The sequence below is a fragment of the Hydractinia symbiolongicarpus genome, chromosome 13, assembly GCF_029227915.1.
Source record: "Hydractinia symbiolongicarpus strain clone_291-10 chromosome 13, HSymV2.1, whole genome shotgun sequence".
Taxonomy (NCBI): domain Eukaryota; kingdom Metazoa; phylum Cnidaria; class Hydrozoa; order Anthoathecata; family Hydractiniidae; genus Hydractinia; species Hydractinia symbiolongicarpus.
The window spans coordinates 12,157,166-12,176,094 of NC_079887.1; the positions used below are offsets into that span (position 1 = coordinate 12,157,166).

The 18,929-nt window shown below is 33.9% G+C and overlaps 2 protein-coding genes across 2 annotated transcripts; both read left to right on the plus strand.

Moving 5' to 3' along the window:
- The first annotated feature begins 201 nt into the window (after positions 1-201).
- Positions 202-9,374, plus strand: LOC130623418 (centromere protein J-like). Its single transcript, XM_057438904.1, has 15 exons — positions 202-1,159; positions 1,410-1,446; positions 1,723-1,778; positions 2,494-2,849; positions 3,056-3,140; positions 3,428-3,569; positions 4,209-4,474; positions 4,594-4,956; positions 5,739-5,903; positions 6,482-6,624; positions 6,694-6,868; positions 7,059-7,199; positions 7,429-7,502; positions 7,786-7,981; positions 9,182-9,374. The coding sequence occupies exons 1-15, from the start codon at positions 500-502 to the stop codon at positions 9,311-9,313; spliced, it is 2,991 nt and encodes a 996-aa protein (XP_057294887.1). The 5' UTR covers positions 202-499; the 3' UTR covers positions 9,314-9,374.
- A 1,237-nt stretch (positions 9,375-10,611) lies between these two features.
- Positions 10,612-17,118, plus strand: LOC130623424 (protein scabrous-like). Its single transcript, XM_057438911.1, has 4 exons — positions 10,612-11,364; positions 12,752-12,956; positions 15,000-15,269; positions 16,059-17,118. The coding sequence occupies exons 1-4, from the start codon at positions 11,008-11,010 to the stop codon at positions 16,268-16,270; spliced, it is 1,044 nt and encodes a 347-aa protein (XP_057294894.1). The 5' UTR covers positions 10,612-11,007; the 3' UTR covers positions 16,271-17,118.
- Positions 17,119-18,929: the final 1,811 nt, after the last annotated feature.

An 18,929-nucleotide genomic window follows, 5' to 3' on the forward strand; every position in this document is an offset into this window, starting at 1 on the left:
CTTTTCTAATAACTGCAAACTGAGCAGGATCAGGGAACGTGGATCCCAAAGACATTTTATAAAAAAATACATAAATTAAAACAAAATGAGACTAAATTAGGAAATTGTATGCTCGCTATAAAAATCAAAACAAAAACAAATCAGACTGAAAAAGGCTAAAATAAGATTTTGTGTGACAACATCAATTTGAAAGGGCTATACTATTTTCGAAATAATGTGTTTATCTGGTTAAGTAGTCACATGACAATATTTCTAGAACACCAGCGTTGTATGGTTTGATGCATGTTTTGCAATTTGATATTGTCTCTGTTTTTGAAAAAGGTGACCTAACCTTTAAAAGGGGGAAATATTTTTCATGAAGTTTTAGAAAGTCTTGTTATTATTATAATTATTATTTTTTTTTTCTTTGATGCAGACTTCTGCAGTTACTGATTTCCCTAACTTGAATTTTTAGTGATTTCCTGCTTTTTATTGGACTTTTAAATATTTTGAATAGAAAATGGAAAAACTGAATCTTCTGGAGAAATTAAAGACTTTAAAGCAGTGGCAATTACAACAACAGTTAAACTTCACTAAACTGAAAAATGATAATGAGTTTATGATTTATAATGGCAGTCAAAGTAAGGATTCCAGTGACAATAAAGAAAACATCCAAGAAGATGAAAACAAAAATATAGGCAAAAATTGTTTCACTGAGACGATGTCAAAAAGCTCGCTTACCAGTGCGTTACAAAATATAGACTGGAATAAAATGCAAATTGACGATGATGATACAAGTAATCAAGAACATAAAATCCAGAATCGTTTTTTGCAAAGTGGAGATTTAACTAATTGGTGTATGTCTGGTGTACAAACTGTTGTTCTGCAAAATGGTAAAAAAAATGACATTGTTCTTAAAGAAACTCATGATTTGGAGAGTTCGTACGAAGAACAAGAAGCCTGCAGTGCAAGTCGTTCTGAGGATGAATTCAGTGAACTTGAATTAAATCATAATATGGAAGGAATCCAACCTCTCACTGAAACTGAAGAGGAGGAGGAAGATGAGGAGGAGAGTGATACGAACAAACAGATTTTTGTTGTTGGTGCTGATGCAATTAATGATGAGGATGAAGATGGTGTTGATGAGGAAAACACATTGATTAAAGGAGAATACCTAACAGTAAGTCAAAATATCTTATAATGGTCATCATACGCCTGTATTTCTGTAAGGCAAAATGGTAGCTGCGATAAACAACAGGCAAATTCCTGTATATTTTACCATGGTCTAACGACTAGTTGTCTTAAAATTTAGTATTAAATATCTTTTTTGTATCTTTTTATGAAAGTAAGTCTAAAACACATTGACCCTGCATTTTGTATTTTATATGGTCGAGGAAAGACATCTTAGAATGGTACAATAATTTATTTAGAACGACGAAAAACCAATCAAATCGGTGGCAACTGGGAGTAAGTATCCTCTGACTTGTTTATATCCATGTGTTAAGATATCAGAAAATATGAAGCATTTGATACTCATTTGTTGTTAGTGTATGGTTTTCTAGAAATTTAGTAAAAATTTTATCCTCGATCGTTAAACATTCATCAAAATATTCTCAGATGTGTCGCTTGACCATTTAAAATTATAAATACACCTTTTTTTTCTCTTAACTATTCACCAGCAGAAATTTTATTGTACTTTCAAGGTAACGTTACTGTAACAATTGTTGGTATCTTCACTTTTAGAAACAGGTGGTTTGACATTTGAAGAGTTGATTGAAAAAGAAATGCGAAAAGATCAGGTTTTTTTCATATTGCCTAAGTTTTCATTTGGTCTAAAAAGTCAAGAATTGTCGGAATTTCTAAAAAACGGACAAAAAAGGTTGAGGGTCATGGCCACCATTTTACCCAGTGTTGACAGCCTTGAGTTATTTTTTACTTGAAAATTAAGGTTTATTACCCGAGCCTGTTCAAAGCCTGTGGTATAAGACTCGTATCACCTTCAAAGTAATGAGTTTTTAATTTTGCCTAATTTATTTAAAAAGAAACAAATTGCCTGAGTTTCGACAAATCAAAATTCTTGAAATTTTTATGCAAATTGAAGATTAGTGCATTTTTAATTTCCGCACACCCCTGTCCAATAAATTAAAAAAGACTTAAGAGAAAAAATCTTTTGTTTTGCTAGTTGGCGCTTAAACCAACCAGCATGAATAACAATTGGGAATTTATAATTTTTGATTATGTAATGCGAATCATACTTTCTGCAAACAAATGTTCCGCACACATTAATATTCCTCACAAACCAAATGAGCTAAGGCTTGGTATTTTTGTGCGACCAGTTAATTGCATAATTTTATGATAAGGTAGGCTTTCTGCCTGAAAGTCTATCTAAATGTTCTGTCTGATTTGAAAAAAAAGGATAATTATGGTTATCTGTTGAAATTTTTAACCTGTTTGTGTATGTATGTCTTTGTTCATTCCTTCTTTGGTTTGTTACCTCTGTTTATATTCTTATAGAGTTTTGCATCTACTCCAATGAAAAAAGTTAAGCATCAATTTCTGAAACGTGGCGAAGGATTAAAACGATTTCAGTGTGGAAATTTGAAGCCAAAAAAAAAGACCGAAAACTTGGGAAACAACAAGGATGCAACTGCATCAATTAGGGCTAGTACTAAGCCAGGGTTGCCTTTAAAACTAAATCTTAAGAAAGCTGTTAATCGTGGAGGAAGTAAAGTTACTGTGAGTGCTGCCAACCCAGGTAGTAATAATGCTATCAAAACGAAAGACGCATTTACCAATAATGATGGAATAAAAGTTCAGATGCTTCAACCCAGTAGGGGAAATTATGTTCGAAATGCAACTGACTATAATAAGTATTATTTTTAGCTTTAGAGATTTTGATTTGATGCTTCGTTATTTTGTTTGTTGTTTGTTGTTTGTTTGTTTGTTTGTTTGTTTGTTTGTTTGCATGTTTTTGTTGTTTGTTTGCTTGTTTGTTTGCATGTTTTTTTGTTTTTGTTTGCTTGTTTGTTTGCATGTTTTTTTGTTTTGTTTTAAATTTTTATTCCTTTTTTTCAAGTGATGGTGCGAGCGATTCAGTTTCATCCTCAATTCTTGAAGCATCTTTCCAAAAAATGTTACAGCAATACTCAGAAAAAGACGAGGTGCGTTGTGTTGGCAATAAAACAACTTAAATAATTTTTTTAGAGAAGTTAACCAAAAAATGTAAAACTTGTTAATGCATTAAGATTGGTTCCAGAGGTTTGTGTGCATAGCATATGTTTCAGCATACGGGCTAAAAGGATAAAAATTGGCCTATGCATAGACCTATGCATAAAGGACCTATACATCTGAAGGATAAAAAAATATTTTTTAACTAAGCTGTAAAAGCGTCAAGTGTGTGCTAATAACTGCTGTTGTTTGGTTTATTTATTTATTTTTTATTTGACAGCTTGAAAACAATGAGTTAGATATGTTTGAAGCATTGGAAGACGCAGCTGAAAACATCTCCCTCTCTTCGAATTCATCATTAGTAACAAAACTTCTTGGCAAGAAAAAGAATGCAACCAAAGTGACAGATTTTGCGGTAACAGGTATTTCGTTATGTTTGATGAAGAGTAGGGAAGTCAGTTGTTAAGAAGTGCGTGTTGGGTAGGGGAAAGAGATTAGAACGGAGACACCTATCCGATACTGTTTGAATCTGCTATTACTACCGATCCGAAATTGTGGGGGGAATAGATGTGTATGCAAGTTTCGTGAATTTCATTCTGTATAAAATTGACCAACCAGTGGCGCGAACTTTCTAATATTAGAATTTTTGAATTTGAATTTTTAGATGGTCTCGTGGTCTAGTACTAATTTTGTTATACTCATGTTTCTTATTTAAATTAGTGCATATATATTCCAAAGTTGATTAAGTCTCGAAAAAGGTGCTGGATAGAAAGGTTATGTGTAAACACTTATCCGTGACAGCATTCGTCTATAAATAATTAAAATTCATGACTAACGTGTCCAGTTTTAAAGGTTAACAAGGTTACATTACGGACTTGAATTTATTATCATTTGAAAAAAAATTATGCAAGAAAATTAAATATTATTACTTGCAATTGACTGAAGTGCACAAAATTTTGCAAATTATAATTCTCAAAAAGAGTATCAACAAGAAATGGAATAAGGAGAAATCACCTTAAATTTCTTTAGGGTCAGTTGATTATAACCGTACTTTAATTTAGAGGAAGAACATACAGATGATGATGATGGTGATGATGCTTGTAAGCAGCAGGTAGAACGTCAACATGATGAAAATATTGTTCAGAGTAGAAATAACTCTTTTGATTTCGAAGATGAAGCAAGTTGGTCGGATACAAGTCAGATATCTTCTTTCTTCAACGAGAATGATGAGACAATAGTACGTGAACCGACGCCTGAGCACTCCACCCCACCCAAACGTATTATCAGTAAACGAAAAGTTGATGTTGACGTAAAGGAGGAGAGTGAGGTAGATGGTTACTTTGATATTATTGCGTCGAGACTTTTTTAAGACGTGGTTAGGCGTGGTAAATTCATTCTCGTTGCGCAGAGGTTGAACTTTATACTTTTTTTCCTTCTGTTTTTAAGTTGACACCTACACCAAGTGAGAACGCAAGTTCATTGGGACAAAGTGTAGTTACTGATGATATCTCAGACACTGTGAAGAAAAAGTTAGCTGAACTTGAAAACGAGATCAATAAATTCCGTTGCGAAAACGACAAACTTTTAAAACTGAGGAACGAGCGTGAAAACGAGGTCAAAAATTTACGTAAGGAAATCGAGACTTTTCAAAGCGAGAAAAAAGAGGAGTTGGAAAATATAAAGAAGTACAGAGATGATGAAATGAAGAAGTTGAAAACAGAGAGAAAAGTGTTCGAGAAATACCAGAAAGCATGTCGAGCTGCTCCTAACAAGAAGGAACGAGATGAGATCAAAAATTTAAAAGAACAGGTAAAACATATAACGTCTGCGTATTTTAATTGCTGTTGATGCCACTACAAATGTTAAAATTTTCTTTGGTTATGTAAGAAATAAAACCAAGTTTTTACAAGTGAAAAACACACCAAGGCTAAAAATATTAAAATGTTCTTTGGCGATATAAAAAATAAATTAATTCTTTACGTTTAAAAAACACACACACAAGGCTAAAAATGTTGAAATGTTCTTAGGCGAATTAAAGAAACTAGTCGTTAGCCCGTGGAAAAATCCACGGGTTCGCCCGTCCTTTTTATACGGTATTGCGTGCGTTTCGCTACTTGCGCAGCTAAGCTACCATTTTGCGTGTCAAACAGACAGACAGACGTATACGGGCATTTTAATATAGATAAATCAAATTTTTACAAGTAAACCCCCCCCCCCCCAACCTTCCTGGTAACTTAAGCTTCTTATTCGGTCCCTTGCCGCTGCTGCACTACTCCAGGAAAAGCACTTGAAAACTCAAATATTTTACTCGACCTTTATTTAATTATTCGATTGCGATAAAATTGAGTGTCTTAAAATTAACAGTGAATTCGAGACGAATAATAATAAAGTTTGTTGTGCCTTATTATGTTGCATTTAACTCCCTTCTCATAACTCGAATTTTTTTCTTTGTGTCGTGAGACGTTTGAGTTTTTCAGAGTCAACTTTATATATTTACTCTGGATATTAAAGTATTTTATATACGTGTTGAAGTCTTGTTTTATGTAACAGTATAGCCTTTCCTTTGGTCGACATTATTTATTTTTACATAGGTATGCAACTTAACAGAAGAACTAAAGAGTCGAGAAACACGATGGAATTCTGCTTCCCATCGCTTTCGTACTCGCATTGCTGATTTGGAAGAACAGAACAGTGAATTAAAGCGTGAAATTTCTGTGCTGGAAAACGAACGCTTGAAAAGAAGAAAAATCACTACCGTAAGTTAACAAAATCTTGCGTGTGTTGTTAACATGTCAAAAATGCATTATGCTACTCAGCATTTTTAAATCTTTATAATGGCTCCCTGAGCTGCGAGAGATGTACACGACCTACGTTACATCTCATTTTAAGCAAAATGAAAACCTTTTCTTTGTCTTTAATAATATCAGTATTTTATCTGTCCCTATACAAAATAGTACCGCAGTAGCGACCGCACATAAAATGCGACGTGCGAAGACACAGTAGCGATCGCACATGAAATGCGACGGGCGAAACCGCAGTAGTGACAGCACATGAAATGCGACGGGCGAACGCGTGAATTTAACAAAGGCCAACCCAACTAGTATAATGGTAATACCAAACATTCACCTTGTAGCTATGTGCTTTTTTCGAAAAAATAGAGATATACATCTTGTAAACATGTTATGTTTAGTGATAGCGTACTTTTCATTATTGCATTAATGGTATAATACAGCACTAAAATAAAATATGAGTGAAACCATCATTCTGTGTGCGAATGCAATGCAGTAAATCAGTATATATCCAATGTTATCAACTATTTTGTTAACGTATTTAGGATTCCAAAGAAGAACAGATAAGAAACAAGGGTGGTAATAAAAGTCCAAAGCATGCTGGAGGACATTATTTGCATTCGACGCATGAGACGCAACCGAAAAAACAGCAATGCTCTCAAGAGCAATCTAACGACTTAAAGAACAGGTAAGTTTTCCCCTTTTTTCCCAATCTTTTATTTATCTATATTTACTGACAAAATATTTTGAAACTTAGGTCTCCTGTGCGGATGTATGAAGATATATTGAAGCACGGCGAACAAGACCACTTTGTGTCGCCATCAAGCAGGTCTGATCAACCTAGTAAACAATTCACAAACAACAACAACAACAACATAAACATAAACATTAACAGCAATAACACCAAGGAAATTAAACACGATGATGGCAAGGTGAGTTTTTGTTGTTGTTTCTGCACAACTTTAATATTTATGTGTCGTGTTTGACATGACAATAAGCGTGTAGTCGCTGTTGCGACGTATGTTTCGGCGTTTATTGCGTCTTTATGGGTGACTGAGATCCAGATATTCGTGTTGAGTGTAACTTTTGTCAGTCGCAACTATTTCAGTTTTGTGCATTCAGGTTGAAGTAATTCTTCCAGACTCTTCGCGTTTGATTACATATCCCAACGGTACGAGAAAGACAATCAGTCAGGATGAAAGAAATGTATCAGTTGTTTTCTTCAACGGTGATATTAAGAGAATTTTACCTGATAATAGAGTTGTAAGTGGTGTTGTTTTATTGTCTGCCTGTCGGTCGGTCGGTCGGTCGGTCGGTCGGTCGGTCGGTCGGTCGGTCGGTTGGTCGGTTGGTCGGTCGGTCTGTCTGTCTGTCTGTCTGTCTGTCTGTCTGTCTGTCTGTCTGTCTGTCTGTCTGTCTTTGTTTATTTGTTTAGTTTTTGGTTGTTTGTTTGTTGTTTTATTTTAATCTTTATTCTTTGTTGTATTGTTAGGTTTATTACTATGCTGAATCACAAACCACGCATACGACTTTCCCTGATGGAAAAGAAATGATTGAATTCCCGAAGTATTTATTCTTTTATTGAATTAATAGCAAATTTCATTGGTAGTCTAGAAACCGTTTTTTAATTATCGGCTAAATATTTGCATAGATATTCAGTTTAGGTGCTTTAAAAGTTGACCGCTTAGCGGAGAAGACGAAAGAGAGGGTTAGACCGGGACTAAACCTTCTCTTTTGTCTTATTTTTTGACTGCTTGCAGCCAAAGTTGAAACAACTAACGCTATTTATTACGGGCGTAAATAATTTTGTTTCGTCCGGCCCTCCGTTTGTAATAACTTTTTTATTTAGTAAACAAATCGAAAATCGTTATACCGATGGAAGGACTGAAATTATCTTTCCAGATAAGACCGTGAAATGCATTGCGCCGAATGGTTGTGAAGAGACCGTGTTCGCTGATGGCACGATACAAAAAATCGACACTCAAGGTGTGCAAACAATAACTTTTCCTAACGGACAAAAGGAAGTGCATACAACGAAATACAAGGTTAGTGAGCGTAGAAGCTTTCTGAAAATTTACTGTCAGCTGAGAACGAAAAAGTTACTTCATTTCGCACCTCCGGACAGGCTCGTTTGTTAAATTTTCGTTAGCCAACATTATTTGTCCCAACAAATATGTCCACATCCATGTCCACAAATAGTCTAAATTTAAATCTCGTGTCTTATTTCTTTCTCAACTTTATTCGTTTTGAAAATATGCCGTAAAACATCTATAAGGTCATAAAAATAACACTCATTTTTTTTCTTTTTTCTTTCAATCACTGTTGCATCCAAATTAGCGGACCAAAAATTTAAATGAGACACGCGATTAGAGATCAAACACTCGTGAAGCCGAAAACGAAAGTTTCATGACGTCATCTAATGTATTTTGAGACAGATCCCTTTTAAGAAGAGTTGGCAACCGAAATTTTTCCGAAAAAAATATTCAGAGATATTCGTTAACGAAGTTTTTTTCTTTCGACCTGTGATTGTTTACAAGAAATTGAAAAGAGAATGTTTAATTACTCATTAGTTATTTAAAGTGAACTTGCGGAACTCTTGTTCAACATTTTTTTGGCATAAGAATGCCCCCATCATAATAAAGCAAAATAAATAATTCTCAAAGCATTTGTTTCTAATATGATGATATTTTTTCTCATGTCAGGGGGTTTTAGCGTGAAATATGGATTATGAATGTTTAAAAACAGAAAATGTCATGATTCTTTTCAACTTTCATTTTTGTTTTGTGAAAATATTTGTTACAATAAGAATATAAAAGCAAATAAAACAATGCAGAAAAAGAAATAGCTGTCTATATTATAATACCCGTATACGTCTGTCTGTCCGTCCGTCCGTCTGTCTGTCACGCAAAATGGTAACTTATAGCTGCGCAGGTAGCGAGACGCACGCAATGCGGTATAAAAAGGACGGGCGAACCCGTGGATTTTTCCACGGGTTCGCCCGTCTTATTGTTCGTATTGTCTTCGAACGTCTTCAATTTTTCTAAAATACTGTCAATCTTCTTAACAAAATGATGATAATTCTCATCTCAAATTTGACTCGATAAAAACCTATACTCCGGTGTCCCTAAATCTATATTTATATCCATAAAGATATCTGAGTTGGAAAGTACATAAAGAGAAAAACAGTGTGGCTGCTGAACTACCCAGCCTTTTTTTCCAATAAAAACATCCGTGTTTTTTTTTAGAGGAGGGAATATCCTAACGGGACTGTAAAAACCGTGTTTGGTGACGGCCGTCAAGAAACGAAATATTCGAATGGTAGACTGCGTGTGAAAGATAAAGATGGCAATCTATTGATAGACACGGGTGCTTCTTGACGACAAATTTTAAAATGTAAATAAAACATAATGAATTAGTAAAATATAATTTATATTTGTATATAGTTTTGTTTCTGTCTATTGGCGTTTATATTAGCTTACTACGAGATCTCTTTCTATAAGTAGTCACAGACAAACCTTTGTATGTTGCTAAATTGATTGTTCTCCGAATGGTTGAGCGACATTTCGGTGGGTTGCAAATCTTGTAGCTAGCAACAATAGAAAACTACCTGCTAGAAATTTATAAATACTTTGCACACCATACCACTGGCATGTTCTCTTAGTTGCAAATCTGCTACATAACATTTAAATGGTCATGTGACTAACTGAAAGTAGCTAGGCATAAATTTAGCTTCATAATTGAGGCGGTGATACATAATTTGAAACACAATTTAAAATAAAACTGCAACTCAGATACACACCCGTCGACCGCATCTACATCCCAGCTTTTACATCAAGCATTCTCATTTTCTGTAAGTGCATATCTGCCTATCTTTAGCTGTAATATGATGACCAAGATTTTACTCTGCGAATTCCAACGTTGTTCCGTTATTTTATTTTTGACAGAATGTCATCAGAGAGTGAAGACAATTATGAACTCACTATTTGCTGTTTTTTTTAGCAACTCTTATAAACTCCAAAAAGCTGGAGGAAACCTTCAATGTGGATAAAAAATACCATAGGAGTCTTCTCATCTCTGCTTTTACATTTTGTGGCCTTGACCTTTCCCAAAAATGCATCTACTCACTGATGAATTCTGCTTTTTATTTTCTAAATGTTTTTAAAACGTCAAACGGTTACTTATTTGTCACTAAACAAGTTCACAATTTATTGTACATACATTCAAAATAGAAAACAAAAAGCTGCTTTAGTGTAAAAACCGTGATAATCCAAAAATTTAATAAAAAGAGTTGAACTGGTTTGACTTTTTGAAGATCAAACAAAATTATAGCAATATGGTGTTCTCGGTGGTCCACATGCGATTCTTAACAAAATGACAAATTTTGAATAAATTAAAAATCAATATTCGGCGGCCAGTTCCAATCCTCCTTGCTTTAAGTGATACGAATATCCCTAAATTATCTGGTTTGCACTTTATTTAGAGGAAAATCCAACCTTAGACGTATTAAATTAGAGGAAAAATAAAAATTAGTGAAGGGTATCGCAATAAAAATTAGAAAGAAAAAATTAAGGATACTTGGAAAAAAGGCTATTCGCACTATTTAGAGGACGCATTAAACTAGAGAAATGACGGTAGTGATATGCAGTGTATAGTAGACTCCATAAACAAATTGCAAAAATAGAAAGACATACAAAATGCATTTTTTCTTCGCACTTTCAAGTTTTATATTCTAACCATGATTATTTTTTTTATTTCTGGTAGCATTTTTATTAGCGTTCTCACAAACATTTATTAACTACGCATTTTAGCATTAAAAATCTTTATGGGAAATTTCCTTCTTTAAACACTAATTATTTTTGACCTAATTGTCAATTGTAGCTAATAGCTACATGAATGTACCCCAACCACATTTTTAACATATATGAATAAAAAACTCTTTATGAATAAAATGTTACCGTGGAGGTCCTATGTATGCGTGCATGCGGAACTTAAATATTTATATTCAATGACATTTTAGAAGTCAGTTTGTTTGGTTTCAGATATAGAAAGAAATTAAAAGTTTACTGTGACGATGAATATATCTAGCTGTATAAAACTATCTTTCTGCATCATGATATACTTCACGGTGAACAGCACCACGCAACATATTAACCGCATGAGTCCTCTACACGGCTTCAGTAACATCAAAGTTGGCTGGGTTAGTTTCAAGAAATATTCACAGCGTCTTTTTAACATAACTTCATTCCATCAACAGGACGTTTCAAATGTTGGCCAATGTCAAAGATTGTGTCTCCTCAATGAAAGATGCAAAAGCTTTAATTTATTACCAGGGTTAGGTAATTTTCAATGCCAGCTACTGAATACTACGTTTTATGGCAACCCTTGCAAAATGGAAAGGCACATGACTGGAATGCATTATACCACATCTGTAAGTAGAAACATCCTTCAAGATATAAAAACACATTGAGAGAGACAAACTTCCACCTCTCTTGCTGACGGCTTGTTTTTTTTACAATGAAGTTCTCTGCTGCCTGAATTTATTTCCTGAGGGATAATTTTTTATTTTTTTTTTACATTTATGAAAATGTTACAACTCAAATCATACAAACCGAATTCCGAATAAGAATAAAATGGAATAAAGTGGAAAAACTTAATATCACATTAATTGTGATAAACGATTTATTTCAAAATCATTATTAAAACTTAAAAGAGCAAATAAAAAATGTTGTAAAACTTAATATTTACAAAAACGATTCTTTATTTCATAATCAAGTCATTTTCTCAGAATATTCTTAAAAATTGGTAAATTGATCCTTGATGATTTTTATAAAAGAATTACAAAAAAAGTGTGGAACAACTATTTGTGCAGCCAAATGGTAACAATGAAATGTCTTCTTCGATACTTTTCGAGGGGAAGGCCTCCTCCCCTAGTTTAATGTTCACAAATTCTTTATAAAACCATATTGCTTGCATTTTACGTGAAAAAAAAAACTGTTTTCGACCGCGAATTTACTGGTTGGCAACACAAAAATTTTGCACAGTGGGCAGCCCTCGGCATAAAAAGGTCGATTTAATGTTGTGGATTATACTTATTACACATGTATTCGTAAAAATGATGTAAATAAAAAACAATTATGTATTTGCGGCTTAAATTAAATAAAGTTTTCACAATTTCTTTGATTTAGAAAGGTTTTTTAAAAAATTGAGTTGCCATGAAGTTGATAGCAACAAAAGAATCGAAAACTTTTTTTAATTTAGCGTCCATAGATATATACATATATTTATATCGTCATAAACCCTATTCCGGTTTTTGATTTTTGCGCTTTAGCAGAAAATGCAGAGGAATGGAAACGAGTATTTACGTCAAAATGTTTGTTAATTTTTTTAAAACGGAATATAAAGAAGAAAAAATATTTTTCATTAGCTGAAATTGACAACACATTGTTAAAAGTTTAAAATCATTTTTATTTTGCTTTGAAAAATAATTATGCGATAATTGATTAATGATACGAATCATTGACAATAGTTTCGCCATGTCAATTCTTTTTCTTGATGATAATAAATAAAATTTTATCGCATGGCCTGTTTTAAGCTAATCAAAAATGTGGAAAAAGCTTTATAAGGGATATTTTATTATTGCTTTAAAAGAAAACTGTAAAAATGTTGATGTAATTTTATTCAAGTATCGATATTTGACGTTACTGCTTGTTCTTCCAACAGCATTTATAGCTAATGTTTCCTCAACTATCACTGAAACGGAAACATATAAATCAGACAGACAAATGCATAACCTTGTCATTTTTTTTCTTTCACAGAATCCATGCACACAGATTTACAACTTATGCCCGGATTACTCGCAGTGTATTCCAGATGAATCTTTAACGTCATATAGCTGTCAAAACAAGACTGGTATAGAGTGGCCTCATTTCTGTCCAACAACAGGAAGTAGCACGTGGATTTTACTTGAAGCAGCTATTCCAGCCCCGTTCTGTCATGCATGCGACACAGAAAACATTCAAGGTAAAAAATTGATTCTTTTTTTGCTACTCCTCTACTCTTAAAATACACAAACACAAAGTTGTTCGTCATATAAGGAGATTTTTATTAAAACAAAAGCCTTAAATTTTGCTAAAAAATGAGAATAAAATAAGAACGAACACAGACTCAAATCATACTTTTTAACCTAAGAACAACCTGAGCCTAAACTTTTCCATAAAACAACAAACAATCAGGGATACGAATTCTTGCGCTTTTTGTTCGCGATCGCTTCTTTTCTCACTTACAATAACTACAATAGAGTGCTCATGTTGAGGCGACCGTTCATTACTACAATTTTAAAGTTGCAACTGAAACAAAAAAACAACTAATTTCTTCATAAAAATAGCTATAAAAATATAAAAAATGCAAGAAATAAATTGAATAAATGAGACAAAACGAGGCTGAATTCTTAGTTTCTTTTCTTACTATAACAAACAAAATAAGAATTCATCGAAAGCTATAGGTGTCAAGCAAACGCCGGCATATCTGCTCTTGTTATTGAGGGGAAAATAGTATCTCGGACGTCATTGGGCAGAAGAGGTAATACACGTAACAGACGACCAATTGATGAGTAAAATTCTTGGTAGTTCAAGATGCCAGTGTTTCCAGTGAAAGATACAAAAGAGTTCATAATGGGACATGCGTGTCATGTTGCACATGCTCTATTTGGCATAATACACCAAGAACTTTATTGTCTCTTTTCTTCTCTCTAACTACCCACGCAACATAACAATGCGGAGCTTATCTGTGTTTGTTTGTTTATTTATTGATTTGTTTGTTTTGCCAACCCATTTAAAATTAGGTGAATAAAAGGAATGAAGGTTAAAACGATAAAAACAAATGCGCTAAAAACTCGATAAAGAATCTAATCTTTAAACCTATTTCTACTTATCAGAGCAAAATTATAATTGGGATCCCGGAACTCCCACCGCTTCAGAGAGATAAATTTGAATCTTCTCCGGGTTAGAGTTGAGTAACAAGTCTTAAAATGATATTTAAATTTTATATATTTGCAATTCCGGAACTTGGAAAGTTCTGTAAAAATGCATTGCTTTATGTAATTGAAAATAAGGTCAAGAGATAAACTTTGGTTATGTCAAGATATCATTAACAGTTTTAAGTTTTAAGTTTGTGAACTCTGCAAGATACTTAACCAAATTATTACATTATCACATCATCAATAAGAAAGAAAGAAACACAAATGGGAATTTTTGAAGCTGAATATTCCTTAAGAATTAAAAAGAAACAAGGTTGTTTTAACGGTGTATGTTTTACATTTTAAAAATTTTTTTTTTTTTTTTAATATTTGATGGGCTTTTTTAAAGCGCAATATTTAAAAAAATATTTATATGCTAATGATAAATTTGTATCTCGCGCAATATATCCTATTTTTCTCCTCATTTGGAAATTTTCAAAAATTCTGCTTGACTAGTAATTTCAAAAATATTTATTACAATACACTAGGAACCATGTGCTTTACGAGGCTATTTTTATTTCGATTTGGCACAACTATACATACGCGAATTTGTTCTTTCCAAAGTAAACCGCCAAGCGACAAGTAGGCAAAAGTTTAAGCTATAGATAAATTGCCATGTGACGTTATTTGTTTACTTTTCAGTGGTAAGCTCTTTGGCTCTGGCAGGAAAAGAAGATGCTAGGATTTAGTAAAGAGAGGTCTTTTCCTGTTAATTTCTTTTCATAGAAACATCCTTTTAATTATCGTTTTAAATCCTAACAATGCCTACGTGTGACGAAATGGACTGATATTAACTTTGATTTACCTAACGCCCATCCCTTCTCCTGCCACGCAAATACCTGAGCCGAAATAGCTCACTGTTAAAAATGTAAACAAAGAAATTTACCTATAAGAAAGAATAGTTAAGAGCATTAAACAAAATTTTGCTGCCTATAAAAAGGCATGTAACTAGTATCTACACGTATTGATTTTTACGCGTTGTGTCTCATCAAGAACAATCCGTTCGTTAGTGATTTCGCTAATTTATCATCTGTACTTTCTCTTCACAGGTTCATTTGTCATTTTAAGTAGGAAAAGCGATCAAAATAAGGAAAATTTTAATCGTGGCTGGCAAGAATATAAAGAGGGGTTTGGCGGAGATGAATTTTATGTGGGGAACGAGTTAATTCACCAAGTAACAAAGTCACATCAATGTGAATTACACATACACATGTCTGGATCAGAAGGCACCTACAAATTCTACTATGGTCATTTTCGGGTGGAAAGCGAAGCAAATTCGTACAGGATAAAAATCGGTGAATTTCATTTGGTAGAAGGAGGTATGTTTTCCTTTTTCTTTTGCATTTTGTCTCTGAAACGTTTCTTCATGAACGTTTTTTAAACATAGAAAATATGTTGTTGTGTATTTTTTGCTCGCACTTAAAATATCATTGTGGCTCATATAATCCTTAGAATTTTAAATCTCGCAGGATTGATTTTCGCGCGTGCTCTGCTTCAGACTTGAGAAAACAATTTCTTTCTTCATATTTCAACCAAATTTTATAAAGGGTGTTGATAATTTCGACGATACAGCTCTTTTGTGGTCTATCACATAGACTCAAGAACTGTGTCCGTTAGTCGAGCAGTGACGTGTTGTTACTTAAAAAGTGAAAGAAAAAATGTTCAAAAATTGATTATAATTTTAACAGAAATAAGGTTTATAATGTAACTTTCTCGTTTTTATTTGATCCTTTTAGTGCAGCGCGTTTTTTAAGGCCTTCTTTTTTTAGTCAAAAAATAAGCAGCGTTCTATAACATGAGGACAAGACCTAATTCGTGTTTGGTACGTAAAGTAGGCTTATTTATCCCCTATCACTCTGCATGGAAACCTAGTTCTCAGGAGTATTTTTGGTTGATTTTCCTCAGTATATGTCGAGACCCATCCTTTAAAGTGAACTAAGTAAAAGTATCCGCATTAACATTTCTAAAGTCAGACCTGCCTTCGGCTTTTAAGCCTTCAGGTGTAACTGAATTTGAGTTAATAACAAATTAAAAGAAAAGTTTGAACTGTGCCACATTTGTCTTGTATATATATGTAAGTAAAGTATATGTATTCCATATACTTTTAGGGAATCTCCAGGATGATTTATCAAAATCCAATGGAAACACATTTAGCACCTTCGATTATGGTGACTCTAAAAGGTTCGCACAACAATACCAACGTGGTGGGTGGCATGTTAGTGAAGCTAGTCTTTTTAATGGATACTGGCGCTCGAAAACATATTTACAGAAAGATAAATATTTTACTGTTGTTATTGCGAGATTAAAAAAGAAGGTGTAAGCGCTTAGAGAAGGCTGCTTCAGGTAATATTTGAGAATTCTTCATACAAGTAATATCAAATACAAAGTTAATAAGAAGCAACCTTTCTTAAAGATCTTTTACGTGACGTTTGACGCTCGCCACTTGTCATATTTAACATTATTTTTTTGTTAATTTATGGTTTTATTAATTTTAAAAATTCAGCCAATCGTTAAGATATATATTATACAAAATTCAAAATTCCTAATTTTTTCGGTGTAAACTAGCCAAACCAGCTTTGTGCACAGCCAATGAATGTTCCTTGTAAACTGTCGTTTATTATGGATTCAGGATTGTCATGCTTAAAAATGTTATCTACAAGCACTAAACATGACATACTGTATTTAAAGTTTCTTTTCATAGAATAGTGACTGTTGTATTCTTAAGAATATTTACTTTGAAAGTGACGTGAACATATATCCCTTTTTTTTGGTATGTGGATATGTAATGTATTATTTTGCCCGCACTGTATATATAGCAGAATTCGTTTTATTTACTTTAAGGAAAGAAATTTTAGCAGGAACCATTTTATGGAATTTAGCTAATTATATTAAATATTTAACTGCGTACTTTAAAACCTTTGACTTGCAGCTGTTTCCTTTACCAGAAAATAGGTCTCCAATGTTATTTTCTTTTATGTTGCTGTTTTCCCTTATAATATACACATGCTGGCTAGGTATTTTTACTGTTAACTGAAATATAAAATGAGGAAGGGAGGTAGCTAAAGATTACAAGTAACATAGTATGTTAGCCAGGTTAATTCGAGATCATAAAACGAAAGTACCTTTTGGTCCCCGAAAAGTGATAAATATAAAAAACTGATTAACTCCATAAAAGCCATCCATCCCAATGGTAGCCTGGCGTTGTGGTTGCACATTCTGGTAATTTCGTGGACACCATCGTTCAAAACTACTGCAAGGATGGTTACGCATGTATAATGTTTTTGATTGATTAGTTAGTGCAAGAACGTGGTAATTCTAAAAGTGACGAGTTCAGAATTTCGGAATTGGACACGGGTAGTAGTAACGGGAAGTGGCTACCTACCTACCTACCTACCTACCTACCTACCTACCTACCTACCTACCTACCTACCTACCTACCTACCTACCTACCTACCTACCTACCTACCTACCTACCTACCTACCTACCTACCTACCTACCTACCTACCTACCTACCTACCTACCTACCTACCTACCTACCTACCTACCTACCTACCTACCTACCTACCTACCTACCTACCTACCTACCTACCTACCTACCTACCTACCTACCTACCTACCTACCTACCTACCTACCTACCTACCTACCTACCTACCTACCTACCTACCTACCTACCTACCTACCTACCTACCTACCTACCTACCTACCTACCTACCTACCTACCTACCTACCTACCTACCTACCTACCTACCTACCTACCTACCTACCTACCTACCTACCTACCTACCTACCTACCTACCTACCTACCTACCTACCTACCTACCTACCTACCTACCTACCTACCTACCTACCTACCTACCTACCTACCTACCTACCTACCTACCTACCTACCTACCTACCTACCTACCTACCTACCTACCTACCTACCTACCTACCTACCTACCTACCTACCTACCTACCTACCTACCTACCTACCTACCTACCTACCTACCTACCTACCTACCTACCTACCTACCCTGGGTTTGGTGGCATCGGACAAGATTTATAAAATCAAAAAAGTAGGGGTAGTAAAATGACACAAAAAGAAAGGCTAGAAACATTTGCAGTGTACGTATATTCAATCAAGAGGGTCTTCAGAGTGCAACTTTATAGATAGAGCCTCCACCAAATGTGAAAATAACGAAAACAATTATCTTCTGATTACCCTATACATAACTTTTATGGTCCATTTTTGGAAAAATTGGTAAACGCAAAATTTTTGGAAAAAAAACTTTCGGCAAACACAAATTTCGTTCAAAAATTTTCCTTCTTAATGTAATGTCTCCCTGCACAAAAGCTGAAAATAAAAGTTAACCTGCCACTCGGAAACTAGTTGATTTTCTTTCTATTTGGTTTTAGCTTGATAGACAGTTATGTGACATATCCGAACCGACCAGGTTACATATCGGACTCGCCTCCTTCTGGAGACGAGGTTGATTGGAAAGACATTTAGGTATAACAATAAATTGAACAAATATCGAGTAGTTTATTCTGACAAATCAGAAAATTTAAAAGATTCTAACGGAAATTATTTAATCTTTTTTGTACCTATGTTGATGAACTTCTATTTGCGTGAAAATCATGATTTTGATTGAACGTCCTACTTATATACACTTTCAAATTATAAACTTGTTCAGAAGCTTTTTCTAGTCAAACGCAGGGGCGTTGCGTGAGTAAAAAATGTAAACATTTCTCGTCCATTATAAACATGGAAGAGGACAATCTTGAAGAATGACCAGATTTTTAGTTAGTGTATTTTAGCGCTGAATTATTTATATCAGATTTGTGTTTAGATGATTTACCATGGCAAGGAGAAAAGTCATGAAATATGTAACATATTTGCTTAGTTTTGTTTTTCTAGTGATAGAACTTTCCACGTCGATGATGTAGTTGAAAAATTGAATTCGGGAAAGTTGTATTTAAGAATTTATTGCTAGTCGA